This window comes from Hyla sarda, chromosome 3 (assembly GCF_029499605.1).
Source record: "Hyla sarda isolate aHylSar1 chromosome 3, aHylSar1.hap1, whole genome shotgun sequence".
Classification (NCBI taxonomy): domain Eukaryota; kingdom Metazoa; phylum Chordata; class Amphibia; order Anura; family Hylidae; genus Hyla; species Hyla sarda.
This window is the reverse complement of record NC_079191.1, coordinates 199,230,457-199,250,205: the sequence shown is the minus strand read 5'-3', so window position 1 is coordinate 199,250,205 and position 19,749 is coordinate 199,230,457. Positions and strand designations below refer to the sequence as shown.

General features: G+C 43.4%; 1 protein-coding gene across 6 annotated transcripts in view; it reads right to left on the bottom strand.

The window, feature by feature from the left end:
* Positions 1 to 19,749, bottom strand: part of COL19A1 (collagen type XIX alpha 1 chain) — a 1,011,804-nt gene that overhangs the window by 161,920 nt on the left and 830,135 nt on the right. For all 6 annotated transcript variants that reach the window (XM_056565831.1, XM_056565835.1, XM_056565834.1 and 3 more), the window contains exon 42: positions 12,344 to 12,397. In XM_056565831.1, coding sequence (XP_056421806.1) covers positions 12,344 to 12,397 — 54 coding nt within the window. The remainder of the gene's footprint in view (positions 1 to 12,343; positions 12,398 to 19,749) is intronic.

Sequence of the window (19,749 nt, the reverse complement as noted above, 5' to 3'; positions counted from 1 at the left end):
TTGGGTGACTATTTACGACATTTTGTTTCCTCCCGCCAGGATGACTGGGCAGATCTTCTACCTTGGGCCGAATTCTCGTATAATTTCAGAATCTCTGAATCTTCCTCCAAATCCCCGTTTTTCGTGGTGTACGGCCGTCACCCTCTTCCCCCCCTCCCTACCCCCTTGCCCTCTGGTCTGCCCGCTGTGGATGAAATTTCTCGTGATCTTTCCATCATATGGAGAGAGACCCAAAATTCTCTCTTACAGGCTTCTTCACGCATGAAGAGATTCGCGGATAAGAAAAGAAGAGCTCCTCCCATCTTTTCCCCTGGAGACAAGGTATGGCTCTCCGCCAAATATGTCCGCTTCCGTGTCCCTAGCTATAAGTTGGGACCACGCTATCTTGGTCCTTTCAAGATTTTGCGCCAGATTAATCCTGTCTCTTACAAACTTCTTCTTCCTCCTTCTCTTCGTATTCCTAATGCCTTTCATGTTTCTCTTCTTAAACCACTTATCATTAACCGTTTCTCTCCCAAATCTGTTCCCCCCACTCCTGTCTCCGGCTCCTCGGACATCTTCTCCGTCAAAGAAATTTTAGCATCTAAAAAGGTCAGAGGGAAAACCTTCTTTTTAGTGGATTGGGAGGGTTGTGGTCCAGAAGAGAGGTCCTGGGAACCTGAGGACAATATCCTGGACAAAAGTCTGGTCCTCAGGTTCTCAGGCTCCAAGAAGAGGGGGAGACCCAAGGGGGGGGGTACTGTTACGCCGAGCGCTCCGGGTCCCCGCTCCTCCCCGGAGCGCTCGCTACACTCCTCTCACTGCAGCGCTCCGGTCGGTTCCACGGACCCGGGGCGCTGCGATACCGCCTCTGGCCGGGATGCGATTCGCGATGCGGGTAGCGCCCGCTCGCGATGCGCACCCCGGCTCCCGTACCTGACTCGCTCTCCGTCAGTTCTGTCCCGGCGCGCGCGGCCCCGCTCCCTAGGGCGCGCGCGCGCCGGGTCTTTGCGATTTAAAGGGCCACTGCGCCGCTGATTGGCGCAGTGGTTCCAATTAGTGTTTACACCTGTGCACTTCCCTATATCACCTCACTTCCCCTTCACTCCCTCGCCGGATCTTGTTGCCTTAGTGCCAGTGAAAGCGTTTCCTTGTGTGTTCCTAGCCTGTGTTCCAGACCTCCTGCCGTTGCCCCTGACTACGATCCTTGCTGCCTGCCCCGACCTTCTGCTACGTCCGACCTTGCTTCTGTCTACTCCCTTGTACCGCGCCTATCTTCAGCAGCCAGAGAGGTTGAGCCGTTGCTAGGGGATACGACCTGGTCACTACCGCCGCAGCAAGACCATCCCGCTTTGCGGCGGGCTCTGGTGAAAACCAGTAGTGACTTAGAACCGATCCTCTAGCACGGTCCACGCCAATCCCTCTCTGGCACAGAGGATCCACTACCTGCCAGCCGGCATCGTGACAGTACGTTTATAATCCCTTTATTTTGATGACCTATAACTTTTTTATTTTTCCGTATAAGCGGCGGTATGGGGGCTCATTTTTTGCGCCATGATCTGTACTTTTTTTTGATACCACATTTGCATATAAAAAACTTTTAATAAATTTTTTATAATTTTTTTTTTAATAAAATGTATTAAAAAAGTAGGAATTTGGGACTTTTTTAATTTTTTTTCGTTCACGCCGTTCACCGTACGGGATCATTAACATTTTATTTTAATAGTTTGGACATTTACGCACGCGGCGCTACCAAATATGTCTATAAAAAATGTTTTTTACGCTTTTTGGGGGTAAAATAGGAAAAAACGGACGTTTTACTTTTTTATTGGGGGAGGGGATTTTTCACTTTTTTTTTACTTTTACTTTTACATTTTTTTACATTTTTTTTACACTTGAATAGTCCCCATAGGGGACTATTCATAGCAATACCATGATTGCTAATACTGATCTGTTCTATGTATAGGACATAGAACAGATCAGTATTATCGGTCATCTCCTGCTCTGGTCTGCTCGATCACAGACCAGAGCAGGAGACGCCGGGAGCCGCACGGAGGAAGGATAGGGGACCTCCGTGCGGCGTTATGAATGATTGGATCCCCGCAGCAGCGCTGCGGGCGATCCGATCGTTCATTTTAATCGCGAACTGCCGCAGATGCCGGGATCTGTATTGATCCCGGCACCTGAGGGGTTAATGGCGGACGCCCGCGAGATCGCGGGCGTCGGCCATTGCCGGCAGGTCCCTGGCTGCGATCAGCAGCCGGGATCAGCCGCGCATGACACGGGCATCGCTCCGATGCCCGCGGTTATGCTTAGGACGTAAATGTACGTCCTGGTGCGTTAAGTACCACCTCACCAGGACGTACATTTACGTCCTGCGTCCTTAAGGGGTTAAAAGAAAGTCAGACAGAATAGTTGGTGCTCTCCCCAAAAGACAGCAAGGTGGCTGTGAGGTGAGGCTGGGTTCCTGGTGAGGAACACACAGCCCGAGCTGTGAGTGGCCCCAAGTGTGGACGAGACACACAGCAAGAGGTTGCAAACGCTGTGTGTGAACAGTGAGTAGAAGGTTGCAGGAGGCATAAGTTTATTTGGCCGGGAAAAGCCCACCGGTTGATAGTCAGGGCATGCTAGATTGTATAGTTAGTGACTAGACGGTCTAGGATTTTGTTTGTTCCTGTCTTATGTTTTTATTTATCCTGCAACCTCTCTAATAAAGCTGGCGAGGGGCCGGACTTGCATAAAGTATTGTTGTTTGCCTGCTGATTGAAGTGGAAACGTGTCCTGTGGCGGTGTCAAGGAAAATCCCAGAGCTATCCCCAGGGAGAAATCCTTACAATTGGTGGAGGATGCGGGCAGCACGTTGCTAAGAGCAATCAACGGTCGAATTGCAGTGAAGTTGTTGCCAGGAGCAACCACCCATGCATATTGCAAGTGGGACAAGCGCAGCTGTGGAGTACAAGAGCAGGACTGAGCTTGTGGTGAAAATGTTGCTAGGAGCATCGGATCACATCAAGCGAGTGAGCACTCTCTCTGCTAAAGAGACAGGTGGACAGTCCACCTGCTTAGCACAACAGCAGTAAGCCGTGCTGTTTGTTTGGCAAAGATGGGTCAACGTCGAAACGTGGACAGCAACTGGTGGTCAGGAGGCCAGAAAAGATGGATGTGAGTTGATGGTAGGTGGTATCCCGCTGTACGTGGAACTGGACTGTCGTCAGGCTGTATCCAGACTCATGCCGGACATAATACCGTTTGTGAAGATTCAACCAGAATCGGGTAAGACTGTTCTAATTGACTTTGAAACATGTTATGGGACAGTAAGCCATAAGCTGGAGATGTGTGCAGAGCCTAATGTGGAGTTTATACTAGGCAGAGTCTTCAAATGTTTTTGGCAGTTGTGGGAGGGGGAGAGTGTGCCAGAGAAACCGCACACAAGGGTTTCTGAGCTAATGATGGGTGGTGTGTCACTACTTGACTGTGTGAACTGTCTTGTAAATTTTGAACCTTGCAATGTGATAATTAATTTTGGGAAAACCCATGCCTATGTTTATTGAAGTAATGTGTACTGCTGCCAACTCTGACAGGACAAAAGAAAACCTGTGTGAGCTAGTAGTAGGTGTTAAAAAGGTGACTTCTTTGCTAGAGCCTAGGGGTATAATAAGTCTGGTGAAGCCGGACCCTGTCATAGTGTCTATACAAGCAGTTATTTGGAGTTATAAAACTGTTAATGTCTGTGTTTCTACACCCTATGGTACTGTGAGTCACAAGGTTGCAATAGAGCCCTCCTTGGAGTATGATGTAGTACTTGGGACGGATTTTCCCTTTTTTCAGCAGTTATGGGAAGACTGTCAGATAACTAGAGCAGGTACACGTGATAGGCTCGCAACACTTGACTTGCACCACACACTAGTTGAGAGTTACTCAGCAGAGGCTGAGGATATGGAATGTCAGCAGTCACTAGATATATGTCAGATAGGGGTCTGCCAGACTGTTGGGAGAGCTGAAGAACAGACTGCGAGTCAAGTCCAAGAGGATCCAGAGACTCAAGTGACAAGTGTGGCTCTGTCTGAAACAGAATCTTCAGTAAAACCAGAAACGCATCAGGTACAGAAATACGGGTTCCATCTGCCAGCTGAAGATAAGCCCAAGGTGGGGCTAGAATTGCACGGTAATCTGGAAGAGGTGACCAGAAAAGAAGCTACAGAGATGTCTGTGGATAATACAGAAGTACTGAAGAGAGTACATGTGGAGCTTGTGGCGGAACCAACCTCGCCACTGTTCACTGGAGAAGCCTGGTTGCCCGCCTCCAACCTGCTGACTATGGCCCCTGGTAAATTTGTACTTTGAAATAACTGATTTGGGCATGTTGTATTATATTATGCTGCTACTGACCCAATTTAGAACCATCTGGGGACATAATGTGGAGTTACTGGGTGGCCACCATTTCATTTATCAGAGGCACATGGTGAGAGGGAGGTATGGGTAAAGTGTGAAGGGCTTATGTTGAAGCCACTGCGATTGACCATTGTCCACTATGTTCCACAGTCTTCCTTCAGGTCCCCTAGGGGAGCGTCCACCTTATTTGTAAAGTGGGAAGGGTTTATGTTGAAGCCACTGCGATTGGCTACTGTCCACTAGGTGTTAAGTCTTCTTTCAGGTCCCCTAGGGGAGTGTCCACCTGGTGGAGACGAGCATAAATACCGGGCAGGTAGCCCCATGAAAGAGAGACCACTGCTTGACCTTCAACACGGAGCCTTATCTCGTTCTTGGGGGGATTCACTGTATGCTGAGGGGGACTGACTGCCAGGAGTGTAAGCCGCTTGGGGAGCTTTTCCTGTTCGTCCGCTAGCAGCTATTCGTGAGGTTCCAGTTTGGAGTGCTATTGTGTATCCAGCTCAGGAGTTTGGTGTTCTGCAGTAGCTGTGCCTGTCTCTCAGAAAGGGGCATATCGCCTAAACGGATTTTAGCCTGGGTACTGTGCTTACTGTCATAGAAAGAGTCCTGAGTAAAGGAGATGTGATGTCTGGACCAGAGATGGATCATGACCAGGAAGGTTGAACCACTGGACCAGATGTTGTTGTTGCAGACCCAGGAGCTCTTGACGTTTCTGCGAGTGAGCGGACAGACGGTGGTGAAGTGAAAGAGAAGTCTGCCGGAGAGCAGAGAAACAGTCCAGAGAGACTGTCCGGGGACTACCCTGAGGCCCAAGGGGCCAAGATCCTTGTAAAGGGGATGACAACTCCTAAAGGAGGAGAAGAGTTGGAACAAGTTGGCTTGAAAGAGCAGGAAGCAAAGCTTCAGCTGCAGAAAAATTAGTTTGCAGCTCTGCAGGATGAACTATCCCGCTCCCAGGATCCTGTGACCAGCGAGAAGAGAGAATTGGAGAGTCTGGCCAAGCAGGTCTCATTCAAGAATGAAGAAGTGAATGTCCTGTGTGAGGCATATCTGGCTCTACAAAGTGATCACAAGGCTAGGTTGGTAGCCTTGGAAGAGCTGGAAAAGGAGAAAGTAGTAATGGCTCATAAGGTACAGAGCCTGGAGGCACAGAATGAAACGCATCTTAAGTCTCACGCAGCTACCTTGGGTTCACTGGGAACGCAGCTCTCTGAACAAGAGGCTCAGCAAAAAGTCTACGAACAGAAAGTGCCCAAGATGGCACAGCTGAATAAAGACAATGAGCAGATGAGAGAACAACTGCTGTCCCTGGAGGATACTGTCAAACACTTGACAGAATTACTGGTAAGTGAGAGGGTGAACTCTGCTAAGCTCAAGAATGAGCAGCAGAAACATTTAAAGCTACTGGAGACTGAGATGCTTTCTCTAAAAGTGGCAGAGTCTGAGCAATGGACTCAAGAAACGGTAGAGTCTGAGGACCAGGAGAAGAAGCCATATGAGAAGTCCTCTGAAGCTGAGATTGAGGGGAAACCCTATGAAAGGTCCTCTGAAGCTGGATGGTGAAAATGCTGAGGTGGAGAAGTTCAAAAATGAAATTTTTCAGGGACCAGTTCTGAAGTGCATTTGAAGGGCCTTCATATTAGAAATACCCTACAATTGACCCCATTATAAAAACTGCACCCTGCAAAATATTCAAAATGACATTCAGTAAGTGTGTTAACCCATTAGGTGTTTCACAGGAATAGCAGCAAAGTGAAGGAGAAAATTCAAAATCTTAATTTTTTTACACTCGCATGTTCTTGTAGACCCAGTTTTTGAATTTTTACAAGGGGTAAAAGAAGAGAAATCTGTCTAAAATTTGTAACCCAATTTCTCTAGAGTAGGGAAATACCTCATATGTGTATGTCAAGTTCTCTGTGGGTGCACTACAAGGCTCAGAAGGAAAGGAGCAACAGTGGGATTTTGGAAAGTGAGTTTTTCTGAAATGGTTTTTGGGGGGCATGTCACATTTAAGAAGCCCCTATGGTGCCAGAACAGCAAAAAAAAGCTACACCCCTCAAGGAATGTAACAAGGGGTCCAGTGAGCCTTAACACCCCACAGGCATTTGACGACTTTTTGTTAAAGTTGGATGCATAATTTTTTTTTTACTAAAATGCTAGTTTTCCCCCAAAATTTTAATTTTTACAAGGGGTAAAATTTGTAACCCCATCTCTTCTGAGTATGGAAATACCCCATGTGTGGACGTCAAGGGCACTGCGGGCGCACTACAATGCTCAGAAGAGAAGGAGTCACATTTAGCTTTTGGAAAGCAAATTTAGCTGAAATGATTCTTTGGGGGCATGTTGCATTTAGGAAGCCCCTATGGTGCCAGAACAGCAAAAAATCCCCCACATGGCCTACTATTTTGGAAACTACACCCCTCAAGGAATGTAACAAGGGGTAAAGTGAGCCTTAACACCCCACAGATGTTTCACAACTTTTTGTTAAAGTTGGATGTGTAAATTATTTTTTTTTCCACTAAAATGCTGGTTTTGTCCCCAATTAATTTTTTTTTACATGGGGTAATAGGTTAAAATGCCCCCAAAATTTGTAATCCCATCTCTCCTGAGTATGGAAATACCCCATGTGTGGACATCAAGTGCACTGCGGGTACACTACAATGCTCAGAAGAGAAGGAGTCACATTTGCAAATTTTGCTGAAATGGGGGGGGGGGGGGGGGCATGTCACATTTAGGAAACCCCTATGGTGCCAGAACAGAAAAAAATCCCCCACATGGCCTAGTATTTTGGAAAGTACACCTCTCAAGGCACGTAATAGGGGGTATAGTGAGCCTTAACACCCCACAGGTGTTTGATAAATGTTCATTAAATTGGGATGTGAAAAGGAAAAAAAAATATTTAAATGCTGGGGTTACCCCAAATTTTTCATTTTCACAAGTGGTAACAGGAGAAAATGTCACTGTAAATTTGTAAGTACATTTTTTTGGAGTAAGGACATACCTCATATCTGGGCATAAACAGCTCTGCAGGTGCATACCAGGTCTCGGAGGAGCAGGCACGCAGTCAGGGTCCTTGAGCTTTTACATAGCTGCCTATGGAGCCAGAACAGCAGGACCTTCTTCAAGGAGCATTACATGGGACAGTGGGACATAAAATAATAAAATAAGTTATGTTCCCAGAATGATGACCCAGAGCATAGCCAAAACTACAAAAATATGCCCACCCCAAACCCTATGCTCTGAATCATCATTCTGGGAATGTGATGTGTGTGGCCGTCCTTAACCTGTTGCCACAAATGCGCACCCGGCTCAGGTGGAAAGAGAGGGCTGCATATCTGAGGCAACATAAAAAAGTCCCCGATGATAGTGACTCAGTGACTCATGACCCATTTTTGGAAAAAATACCCCCATAGGTCTTATCATTTTTTTTTTTTTTGGATGAAACGTTTTTTTTTGGGCAATTTAGTGGTTTATGGGGTTAAAACTTGAAATTTACTCTGGACTTGGTACTTTGGGTTCAAATTATGGGAAATTAAAATGAAAAGGGAAAATTTAGTACTGCATGGAAGTGTGATACTCCCTGAAGCAATCCTTAATGCCGAGGCCCGGATGATCGGGGCAAGTGTCACATTGAGTGGTGGTATCCTTCCGTACCCCCCTCTTGTGACACACTCTGCATTTTTTCTGGGATTGTCCCTTCTTTCCAGTGTGGGGGACTTCACCTGGAAAGTGCTGGCCTGGGACAATCCTGGCACCTATATTTCCAGTTCCTTGGGAGCTCCGACCTGCTCTTTCCCTGTCAGCAAAGATCAGGACCTTTAGGAATTCTTCTTGGAACTGGAGGAATGTCCCTGTGTTGCCAGTGTGCTGGGACAGTACAAAAGAGTTGTTCATGGCAACCTGTATCAAGAAGACAGCAACTTTTTTGTACCATACCCGTGTTTTCCGCATGGCGATGTATAGCTTGAGGACTTGATCAGAGAGGTCAACTCCCCCCATATGCTGATTGTAGTCCAGAATACAATCAGACTTGAGGACCGTTGTTGTGGTACCTCGCACAGGGATAGGTGAGCTACCGTTACCATGAATTGTGGTCAGCATAAGGACATCCCTCTTATCCTTATACCTGACCAGCAACAGGTATTCATGGGTAAGGGCACGGGACTCACCCTTGGGCATAGGTGTCTGAACAAAATTTAGAGGGAGGCCTCTCTGGTTCTTCCACACAGTCCCACAAGAGGACATGGATCTGGCAGCAAGGGATGTGAACACAGGGATGCAGGTATAAAAGTTGTCCACGTACACGTGGTAACCCTTATCCAGCAATGGGTGCACAAGGTCCCAAATGAGTTTCCCGCTACCACCCAGAGAGGGGGGACAGTCTGGGCGTTCAATACGGGAATCCCGTCCCTCATATACTCTAAAGTTGTAAGTGTACCCGGAGGTTCTATCACAAAGTTTGTAGAGCTTCACGCCATACCATGCCCCCTTCGAGGGAATATACTGGTGGGAGATGAGTCTCCCCTAAAAAATGATAAGAGACTCATCTACCGAGAGCTCCCTGAGCGGTACGTAGGCCTCCAAAAATATGGCCCCAAAGTGATCTATGACCGGCCTCACTTTGTAAAGCCAGTCATAGGCGGGATCACTTCGGGGGGGGGGGGGGGGGGGGGGAGGACATGCTTCATTATCAGTGTAATGGATGCATTTCTGAATGGCCTCGAAACGCTTCCGTGTCATGACCATCCTGTAATGTGGGGTCTGGTAAAGGATGTCCCCGCTCCAGTACTGTTTGACACTGGGCTTTTTGACCAGGCCCACATGCAGCAAGAGGCCCCAAAATGTCCTTATTTCTGCTGCATCAATGGCGTACCATTCATTGGACCTGGCCAAAAAAGAATCTGGGCGATGAACTGCTGGACGTACAGATTTGTCTTCTCCACCATTGGATTGACAAAGCTGTCACTGAAAAAATAACTTAGAATAGTAAATTTCAGTGAATCCAGCCGTGTCAATCCGGATTCCTGAGTCGCAAACAAACTAAGGAATCCGTGGCTGACAAGCCTCTGGGGGTCTCCTGACAGGTTCACCGGAAGGGGGCTGCAGTACACTTATCTGGGGGGTCGTACTCCTAGTACGAGCGGCATGGACACTCTTACTAGTGCCAGCCACTGGGTCACTTTCATGGGGGGGTGGGGGGGGGTGGCGTCATCTCCGCTGCCATACAGGGGACTCATCATCAGTACTAAATGATGAGGAGGATGAGGAAGAACACAGGAATATAAGATCTTCCCTATCCTCACTGGCAGATTCAAAGTCGGAGGCAAGTAAAACCTATGCCTCCGCCGCAAAAAATGACTCGGCGAGCCATCGCTTTTTTCTACTGTGGCGGGGGGGGGGGAGGTTGTGTGTGTGTGGGGGGGGGGGGTTAAGGGTGTGTGCTTGGTGTAACTTTTATTTATAGAAGATGAAGGAAAAAGTGCTGCAGACAAAAAAAAAAAGGGGGGGGGGGGGGGACCAAATGCAGCACCCTGAACCCCTAACAGATCCCGGGTCATGCTGAAAAAAACTGCGGCGGACTCTTGGGAACCTAATAGGGGGTCGGGGGGAAATGTTTTTTTTTACTTTTTCTTTTTTTTTTACCTCCTACCTTTCCCTTACAGACAAACTCACCCTGACTAAATGGTCACTTCTTCCGACCTGAGGGGCACAGATCTCTGCAGAGGGGGGGGTCCCTGGCTCCTTCTCGCAGATCTGCCCACTGACTGAACTCAGTAAGCTGGCAGAGCTGCGAGAAGGGGACATTAACCCCTCCCCTGCCGACTGCTATTGATCGTCCGGCCAATAGCAGCGCTCCTGGGGGGCTGACAAAATCGCCACCTCCCCATAGATACAGGAGGTGATTGGGGGTGTATTCTACACCCCCGATCACCATGTATCTCCGGGTCACAGGGTCACACGTGACCCGTATTACCCGAATCGCCGCAGATTGCCGGTGTGAATTCACCGGCAACTGCGGCGATTGCCGATATGGGGGGTCATTTGCACGGGATGCCTGCTGAATGTTTTCAGCAGCCATCCCAGTCCGGTCCCTGCCCGGCGCACGGTGGGGATGGGAATTCCCAAGGACGTACAGGTACACCCTGGGTCCTTAACTACCAGGGACCCAGGGCGTACCCATATGCCCATGGTCCTTAAGGGGTTAAAAGGAAGTCAGACAGAATAGTTGATGCTCTCCCCAGAAGACAGCAAGGTGACTGTGAGGGGGAGGCTGGGGTCCTGGTGAGGAACACACAGCCCGAGCTGTGAGTGGCCCCAAGTGTGGACGAGACACACAACAAGAGGTTGCAAATTCTGTGTGTGAACAGTGAGTAGAAGTCAGGGCACGCTAGATTGTTTAGTTAGTGACTAGATGGTCTAGGATTTTGTTTGTTCCTGTCTTATGTTTTTATTTATCCTGCAACCTGTCTAATAAAGCTGGTGAGGGGCCGGACTTGCATAAAATACTGTTGTTTGCCTGCTGATTGAACTGGAAATATGTCCTGTGTCAGTGTCATGGACGATCTCAGAGCTATCCCCAGGGAGAAATCCTTTTAATATATAATTTTTTTGATACCTGGATATCAGGATAGAAATGGTTAAAGGGGTACACTGTTTTTAAACATTTCCCCTAAATGTATGATCGTGGCAGATCTGATCTCTGGGACCCCCACAATTTCCAGAATCGGCCTGGCTCTCACTGTGCATGGAGCAGCTTGTTGGCACATGAGTGCTTAGATACATGAGTGCAGTACCAGGTATCTCGGGCAGCCCTATAAAAATAGCATGGAGCAGTTGCTGACATGTGCTCCATGCACAGATCATTGGGGGTCCCAGACATCAGACACCCTTGCAGACGGACATTTATCCCCGATCCAGCTCATAGGAAAAAAGATTTAGAGTAGTTGGAGTACCCCTTTAATAAATTATTTCTTCTAAACCCCTTGACTTAAAGCTAAAAGTCTACACTTTCCTCTCCATGATGGTGCAGTACAAAGGATAAATTATAAAAATTGTGTCACTGTCCAAATACTGCTGGACCCAAGTGTGTAACTTTGGATGTAGAAGTAGCCTAAGTCTACCTTTCTATTTCATTGTGTCTGCTATCTAGCAAGCAAGTATGTGTTGGGGATAAGATGCTGAATATACATTTTTCCATCACTGCCACACATAAAAACTTTGTGCAGATTTGACCATACATGCCTACATTTTGAGTCTAATTGAGCCATTTTTCTCCACAGCAAACAGCCTGTACTATCTTCCAATCCTCAGGGGACACCCAACACATCCAAACTCTTTTTCATTCATTGCTTAATGGCCTTATAGTATTTCGACCACTTTTTGCAGCAAACATTTGTGAAATCATCGTTACATTTTGTTGGCTATGTACCATAATTGTATATGTTTGTTAGGTATTGCTTAGAAAGTTAAAACTGACAATTATATATGATTATACTATCAGCCATATAAAGGAGTATTTGTGATATAAATATATATATATATATATGTATATATAGATATATATATATATATATATATATATATATATACTTATATATATATATATATATATATTTAAATATTTATATATATATATATATATATATATATATATATTAGACATACCCAAATCCCTCTGTCTGTATGAAGGCTTGCACTTAATTTACATGCATAGGCCATATGAGGATATAATATGATTACCGAACTATGGAAACCAGGTACTGTTCTTTCACACTTTAATTCTGAGCTAAGAATTTCTTTTTTAGGTGTTGATGAAATAAACTACAGTCTGGCTGAATCAAAGACTACACAAATAGGAACAGCAGCCACTAGCAGTTTTCTGAAGCAATAAAGGAATGTGTCATTTTTACTGAAAAACTGTAAGAAACATGCAAGACAATGATACGCTAGAAAAAGGAAGAGATTCTCATACCTTCTCCCCTGGGAGACCTTCAAGTCCTGGCAGTCCCATCGGCCCAGGCTCGCCCTAGAAAAATAAAGACCTTTACAGTGTAACCTGTGTGACATTAAACTAAGCAAACAGAGGTAATTTTACATGTACAAGAGAGATAATAAATCTGCCACTTTTGTGTCACCCTATGTAATTTAAGCATCCATAGTCTGTTCTTTTAGGTTGTTGTTAGAGATGCTGAGTGATGGTTTTAATTATCCTCCTACGTGTTTATTTCACAATAAAGTTTTAAGAAAGGTTATCTGAAGCGAAATATAATTGCTGTGAAAGTCTTATTTTCTGATACAGCATCTGAAGCTCCCAAATTTATAGAGCCAAGCAACAACACCAATGAATAATTTTCACATTGGCCCAATAAAAGGTACAAAACATGTAAAGGATTCACTTTTCTTCTAGACAAATAGGTATAATAAAACACTGTAATAATGCAGTGTTAAAATACTACATTACCCAAAGCGTAGGATAAGAGGGCATCAAAGTTGCTTGAATTATGATGTGAACACATGCACCTCCAGACAGGGAATATAGAAAAGGCTATGAAGCGTGAATTCATTTTTATCTCTCGCTAAGCAAAGCAATCGTTAAGGGCTAATTTTTCCTATTTATTTTCTCATGGAAATATAGTAAAGTTAAATCAAGTCTACAAGACTCCTGTTTGTAAGGAAAATGGGAAGAATTTTCAGTCAATATAAACATGCAATTAGGTTAATTTTTTGGAAGAAAATAAAGGAGGTGTGAATTCTGTTTAACACCTAATTTATTTCAGGTGGCTGAGAAATGTAGAGCCACAGCTGTAATAAAATAAAGGCTGATAAAACCTCGTTCTAGCTGCACGTCGAGGTTGATCATTCTGGTTGGAGGAAATATCTGAACAGTTACTAGTGTTTCACATGCAATATACTTTGAATAGGCAAAAAACATTATACAGTGATCCCTCAACTTACAATGGCCTCAACATCAACAATTACCATTGTAACTTGAAACCAGACTCAACATACAATGCTATGGACAGTCCAGATCTGTGAAATATGTCAATGGCTGGAAGAACTGATCAATCAGAATGGGCATTCACTGGTAAAACACCTGTATTACTGAAGCGTATGCACTGTCTGGTAGCACTTCCTTACACTACAGAGAGGTATTATATGTTATGTATTACTCTTTACTTGTGCCAGGGTTAACTGCTCCTTTGGACACCAGGTGAGGGTGGCTCCATTCTACGTTTTTAGGACATTGCGTGAACTGTACAGGACCCTGAAGAAGCTCCCATCCTCTGTATAGACAGTGATTTATAGCTTCCATCAGCTCTTTCTTACTTTTATATGTAAGGACTTGCTTTATCTACATTAGTTATCTACTTATTTTGGTTTAATCCTCACTTTTTCCTATTTTTGGATGACATTTTGGTAGCTACAGAACCAATTACCAGGTTTCCATAGAGTTATTGACACAACATAACAATGGTCGTCCTGGAACCAATTAATATTGTAACTTGAGGGACCACTGTACATACCATTTACAGGAGGTAGCAGCATTCTTAGAAGTTAGACATACTATAATATACCTGTATAATGAATTTCCAAAGCTTATGTCTGTATTGCTTACTGTTTAGCTGTGCCAGGAGGCCTTTTTTTTTTTTTTGCTCCTCTGTTAGGCTGGGTTCACATACATCCAGCATCCGGAATAGGTAAACTCAGCCTAGATCTTGACGCAACTGATGCCACAACTGATGACAATGTGCATCAGTTGTCATCAGTTGTTTGGCATCTGGCTTACTGTTAAGGGCTCCAACAATTAATCAATGTTATTGATTAAAATCGATAATGAAAATTGTCAGCGATTTTCATCATCAATTCGTTGGTAGTTAGGTGGTGTGGCCTCAGTAGTTAGAGGGTGTGTCATCGGTCATTAAGGGGTATAGCCTAGCAACCAATAAATGCTGCTTGTCTGCAGCATGTGAAGCATCCCTGTACCATCGCGGCTTGGAGTGCAGTCTGGAAGCTGGTGCTAGCATCATCAGTGAGTGCCGCCTCCTGTCACAAGAAGGTTTCTTTCCTGACACCTTCCAGAAGCTCCGTGCTTCATCCTCCCTGCAGTGTTCTGGTGCAAAGAGGACAGCCAAGGTCTGTAAACTCCGCCTCATAGGTTAACCCTTCAGGTTCTGCCCCCCTCTCTCTTTTCCCCCTGTTGCACCTTAAGCTGCTGTCCCCTCACTCTTTTCCCCCTGTTAACCTTTTAGATTCTTTTCCCTCTCTTGCTACCCTTACACCCTTTGCTGTCCCTTTTCTCCACATCAACTCTTCATTTTATATATATATATATATATATATATATATACACATTTATATATGTGTGTGTGTGTATTACAGCTGTCCTTCCAGCGTCCTGCTCCATTCTCTGCCACAGCAATCCTATTCTTGAGCTACATTGTAATGCTTGGGCCCAGAGTGACATAGTGGCCCAGATTGTCACACTGCTTCTCAGCCAATCACTGGCCATAGTGGTGTCCAGCTCTGTCAGTAATTGGCTGAGCAGCAGTATGACACACAGGGCACCTATGTCACTCTGGGCCCCAGTATCAAGAAAAATGTAATACTAGCTTAAAATGCAATATGTCACGACAAAAAAAAAAAATATGTACGCAGGTGGGAAAAAATGTTTTAAAGCCAAATGGTGCCAGAAAGTTAAACAGATTTATACAGAAGTACTTATCAGCTGCTGTATGCTCCACAGGAAGTTCTTTTCTTTCTGGAATTTTTTCCAGTCTGACCTCAGTGCTCTCTGCTGACACCTCTGTCCATGTCAGGAACTGTCCAGAGTACAAGCAAATCCCCAAAGCAAACCTCTCCTGCCCGGTACTGTTCCTTATACAGACAGAGCTGTCAGCAGAGAGCACTGTGTTCAGACTGAAAAGAACTCCAGAAAAAAAATACAACTTCCTCTGTAGAATACAGCAGCTAATATTTGATTAAGATTTTTAAATAGAAGTAATTTACAAATCCCCCTCCTATAGACTAGCATTGAGGGGACTGTGCATGACATCACAAGGGGCGGAGCCGTGATGTTACGATACTCCATCCCCTGCACTGCCCATCATCAGCCACAGACCGATCCTCGCTCTATGCGGCTGAAAAACAGGGGTGCTGCAGGCGAGATTGCCGGGGTCCCCAGCGGCGGGATCTTTGCGATCTAACATCTTATCTCCTATCCTTTTGATAGGGGATAAGATGTTAAACGCAGGAGTACCCCTTTGAGGTAAAAAACAGATGGCATCCTTTAGGGGTTAAACACTGCTATACAGGTTGTGCACTGCTTTACATTAAGATATAATATATATATATCTTACATGATGTGCTTGACAATAGTCCATAGCATTTACAAATTCTTGAAGGCAGAATTCATAGAGGGGATTGACAAAGAAATACTATGACCTTGTGGAGCGATGTTTTGATGATCGGAACTTTGTGTGATACATGTTATCACTTTACAAGTCCTTTCTTTTAATGTTACCACACAAAACCTTCCATGTATCTTCTTTTTATGTATGTATAAAGAATACAGTGAAAGGAGTCTAGGCTGAAAACGGCAGACATACTTGCACTAAAAATAAACTTACTAGTGGCTATAAGACTGAAATAACAGATCATCAAACTGTAAGTGTTCTTTTAATTATTTTTATGCTTTGCTTGCCTGTGTGTTCAATTGCTCAGATTTTTCATTTTAATTTGCAAGAACACCATGTGCCTCCAGGTTGGTATTCTGAAGCAAGCTGGATAAGATTTACACTTCATCAGATGGCTAACGTGAGAAGCGAATCTAATGCATACAAACAATTCTAAAAGCGAGGATTTTTTCCTATTTTATAAAGATACTTTTTTAGAAGTAACAAACAAAGTTATTTATGGCATATATTGATATAAGATTTGTATTATAGCTGTTTATTATGAAATCAAGAATATGTTAATGGTCACAGGTAGATTGTTGAGTATTATCTACTGAAATGAAAATCTGGAACTATAAAAGTAAGTCTTCATGTAGATATCACTATAGGGTCAAAATTGTGTGCAAACCTAGCCGGCCTATGGCAATCACGCAAATCACTGTTTATTCATGCTTATACCGCCAACTCACCACCAAAACCACATGGTCATTGACTATAAAATTACACCTTTTTTTCAGTCACATTTCAGCCATGCTGTAGTCAATGCATATGATTGCTATTAGTTGTATTAGTTTTTAATGTTCTATAATCCTTGTATTATATTCCTCAACCAGTGACATTAGGATAAAAGTGATATAGAGCAGATCATTAATACAGGTTTTCTGTAGTGCACTGAATAATGTAAGCAGAAGGTCTATAAAGCATAGTTACAGTCCAAGTAAGGCTATGTTCACACAGCGGAATTTCCAAGCAGAATTCTGTGAAAATATTCTGTTTGGAAATTCCACTACAGTACCATTGATTTCAATAGGACTCTGCTGCACTGTGCACATAGCGGAATTTCCAAGGCAGATGTTTCTTGTCTTGTTTATTCTTTCTGCAGAATATGTGCCTTTCCATCTATGGAGATGGCAAATGTCCGAACAGTCCTAGCGCCAGCATGTTCTGCTGGCACCCACTGTCTGCAGAGTGCCCACCAATTGCCCATGTGAATATAGCCTAAGGCTGAAGATGAATATTACTTCTTTTAGTTTATCCTATTCTCTCAGGAAAATGGGTGTTTCTGGGGTTACACATATCCATTGTATTGTTTCAGGGCTCTTCACTGAATTGGACACGGTTATACAGGATAGCTATCTATAGGTAGCACAAGAGAGTTTTTTTCCTTCGAGTTAGAGTAGAGCTACTAGCAGCCAGGGACCCGCCAGTAATGGCCGACATCCGCGATCGCACGATCCTGTACGGTGAATGTCGTAAATGTAAAAAATTCAAAAAGCCCAAAAATGCAGCTTTTTTTGTCACATTTTATTTAAAAAAAAAATTAATAAAAAATTATCTAAAAGTTTTATATATGCAAATGTGGTATTGATAAAAAAAGTACAGATGACGGCGCAAAAAATGAGCTCTCATACCGCCCTATATACGGAAAAATGAAAAAGTTATAGATTACTGATTTTGTACAAAAAGTTTTCGATTTTTTTTAAGCGGTACAAAAATATAAAAGTATCTAGCCATGGGTATCATTTTAATTGTATTGACCCACAGAATAAAGAACACATGTAATTTTTACCATAAAATGTATAGTGTGAAAACAAAACCCTCCAAAATGCGCAAAATTGTGGTTTTCATTTAAATTTTCTCCCTAAAATTTTTTTTTAGGGTTCGCCGTACATTTTATGGTAAAATAAAAGGTTTCATTACAAAGTACAATTGGTCACGCAAAAAACCAAGCCCTTATAGATGGAAGATAAAGGACTTATGGATTTTAGAAGGCGATGAGGAAAAAACGAAAACGCAAAAATAAAATTGGCCTGGTCCTTAAGGTGAAAATGGGCTTGGTCCTTAAGGGGTTAAAGGGGTTATTCAGGAACAGGAAAACACAGCTAATTTCTTTCAAAAACAGCTCCACGTCTGTCTCCAGGTTGAGTGTGGTTTTATAACTTGGCTCCATTCACCTCAATGGAACTGAGCAGCAGAACCACACCCAACCTGGAGACAGACGGGAAGCGGTTTTTGAAAGAAAGTATCTCTGTTTTTCTATTCCTGGATAACCCCTTTAATGTTTTGAGAATCTGACAGTTTGTTCATCTGCACTAAACCCCATACTCTGGATTACAGTGTGTGCAAGCATGAGTAAAACAATGTTTTTCTCACCCTGAATGAATATTGAAGAGGTGGGAGGAAATAGGGGAGAGGAGAGGATGGAGACATGAATGCTGGCTCCTGCCTTGATTGCTCTAATTTGCATATTATCAATGGAGGCTGTATCTTACTAATGGCACCACCAATTGGTGTGAGTGAAATATTGTTTTAATCCAGGTTACCTGCACTATAACTTTGTGTATGGGTGACCCAGCTGTCAGATTCCATTAAAATACAGTAGTTGTGAACAGTGCATTAATTGTGAGCTACTGCAATTCATTATCACAGCTGACATTCTACCAGCCACCCTTTCTATTGGTTAAGTGCAACAGTTGTTAGGTTAGTTGTTATGTCTCTTGGATATTGTATCTGTGCTGGTTAAGGTCACTTTCTTTATATGAAAATATGCTGACTCATGGCTTTCCTGACCATCCACTTTAGTTATATATGTAACATATACATATTTTGAATGCTTGTCTGGTGCTAGTTTATTTTCTATAAATAGACGATACTGAAATAAAAATGGAGTGGAACTAAATTTGCATTTCAAATATTTGCGCTGTATAATTTGTATGTGCTGTAAATGTGTCCTACTACAGTCACATCAACCTCACAGTGTTCTACTTTTTAAATCCTGAATATCTTCCTTAACATTATGGGGTGGCAACCATCAAAGACATAAAAAGTCAGACATCATGCTAAATATCAAAAAGACGGACTATCATGTTCTCTTTTTATGGATTTAAGCAAAAGGGGCACTGCCAAACTTAAATATGTAAAATAGTTGATGTTCAGAATATTAGAAACTAGATTGGAGGGGTCAATATTGTAGACCAGACGTCAAGAATATTAGAAATTATATTGGTGGAATCAATACTGTAAACCCTCTGCTAAGTAATATTGTCCTCTGCTAAGTAATATTTATTGTAAATCATCTTTATTACACTGACTTCTTAAATATATAGGGGGAGATTTTTCAAAACCTGTCCAGAAGAAGGGTTGTTGAGTTGCCCATAGCAACCAATCAGATTGCTTCTTTCATTTTTTAGAGGCCTTTTCAAAAATGAAAGAAGCGATCTGATTGGTTTCTATGGGCAACCCAACAACTTTTCCTCTGGATAGGTTTTGACAAATCTCCCCCATAGTATTTCTGGATGTTCTAGAATATTTGATATGCCATATTGTAAGTGTAAGAACAACAACACAGAAACTGCTACTAAAGTACTTACATTTTTTTCTTGTTTTAACTCGCTGAACCTTCTTTAACAGAAATGTTATTCACTTATAAACATTTCTACTTTATTGTGGTAGCATGATGTTCTAATATAATTATGTTGATTTCTTTAAAATCCAGATATTGTATTCTATTCTCCAAAATAAGGATGTGAGAAGTACATCTTGTTTTCTCTATTGTTCCCTAATTTCATTGCCATCAATGTGCTATAGCAGTTACTTACACAATAAAACAGCTACTGCATGCAATGATTAAACATGAGAGCGGGGGGAAAATGCACCTTAACCACAATAGGTAAATAATGTGCAAGCTAAAAAAATAAAATGATGT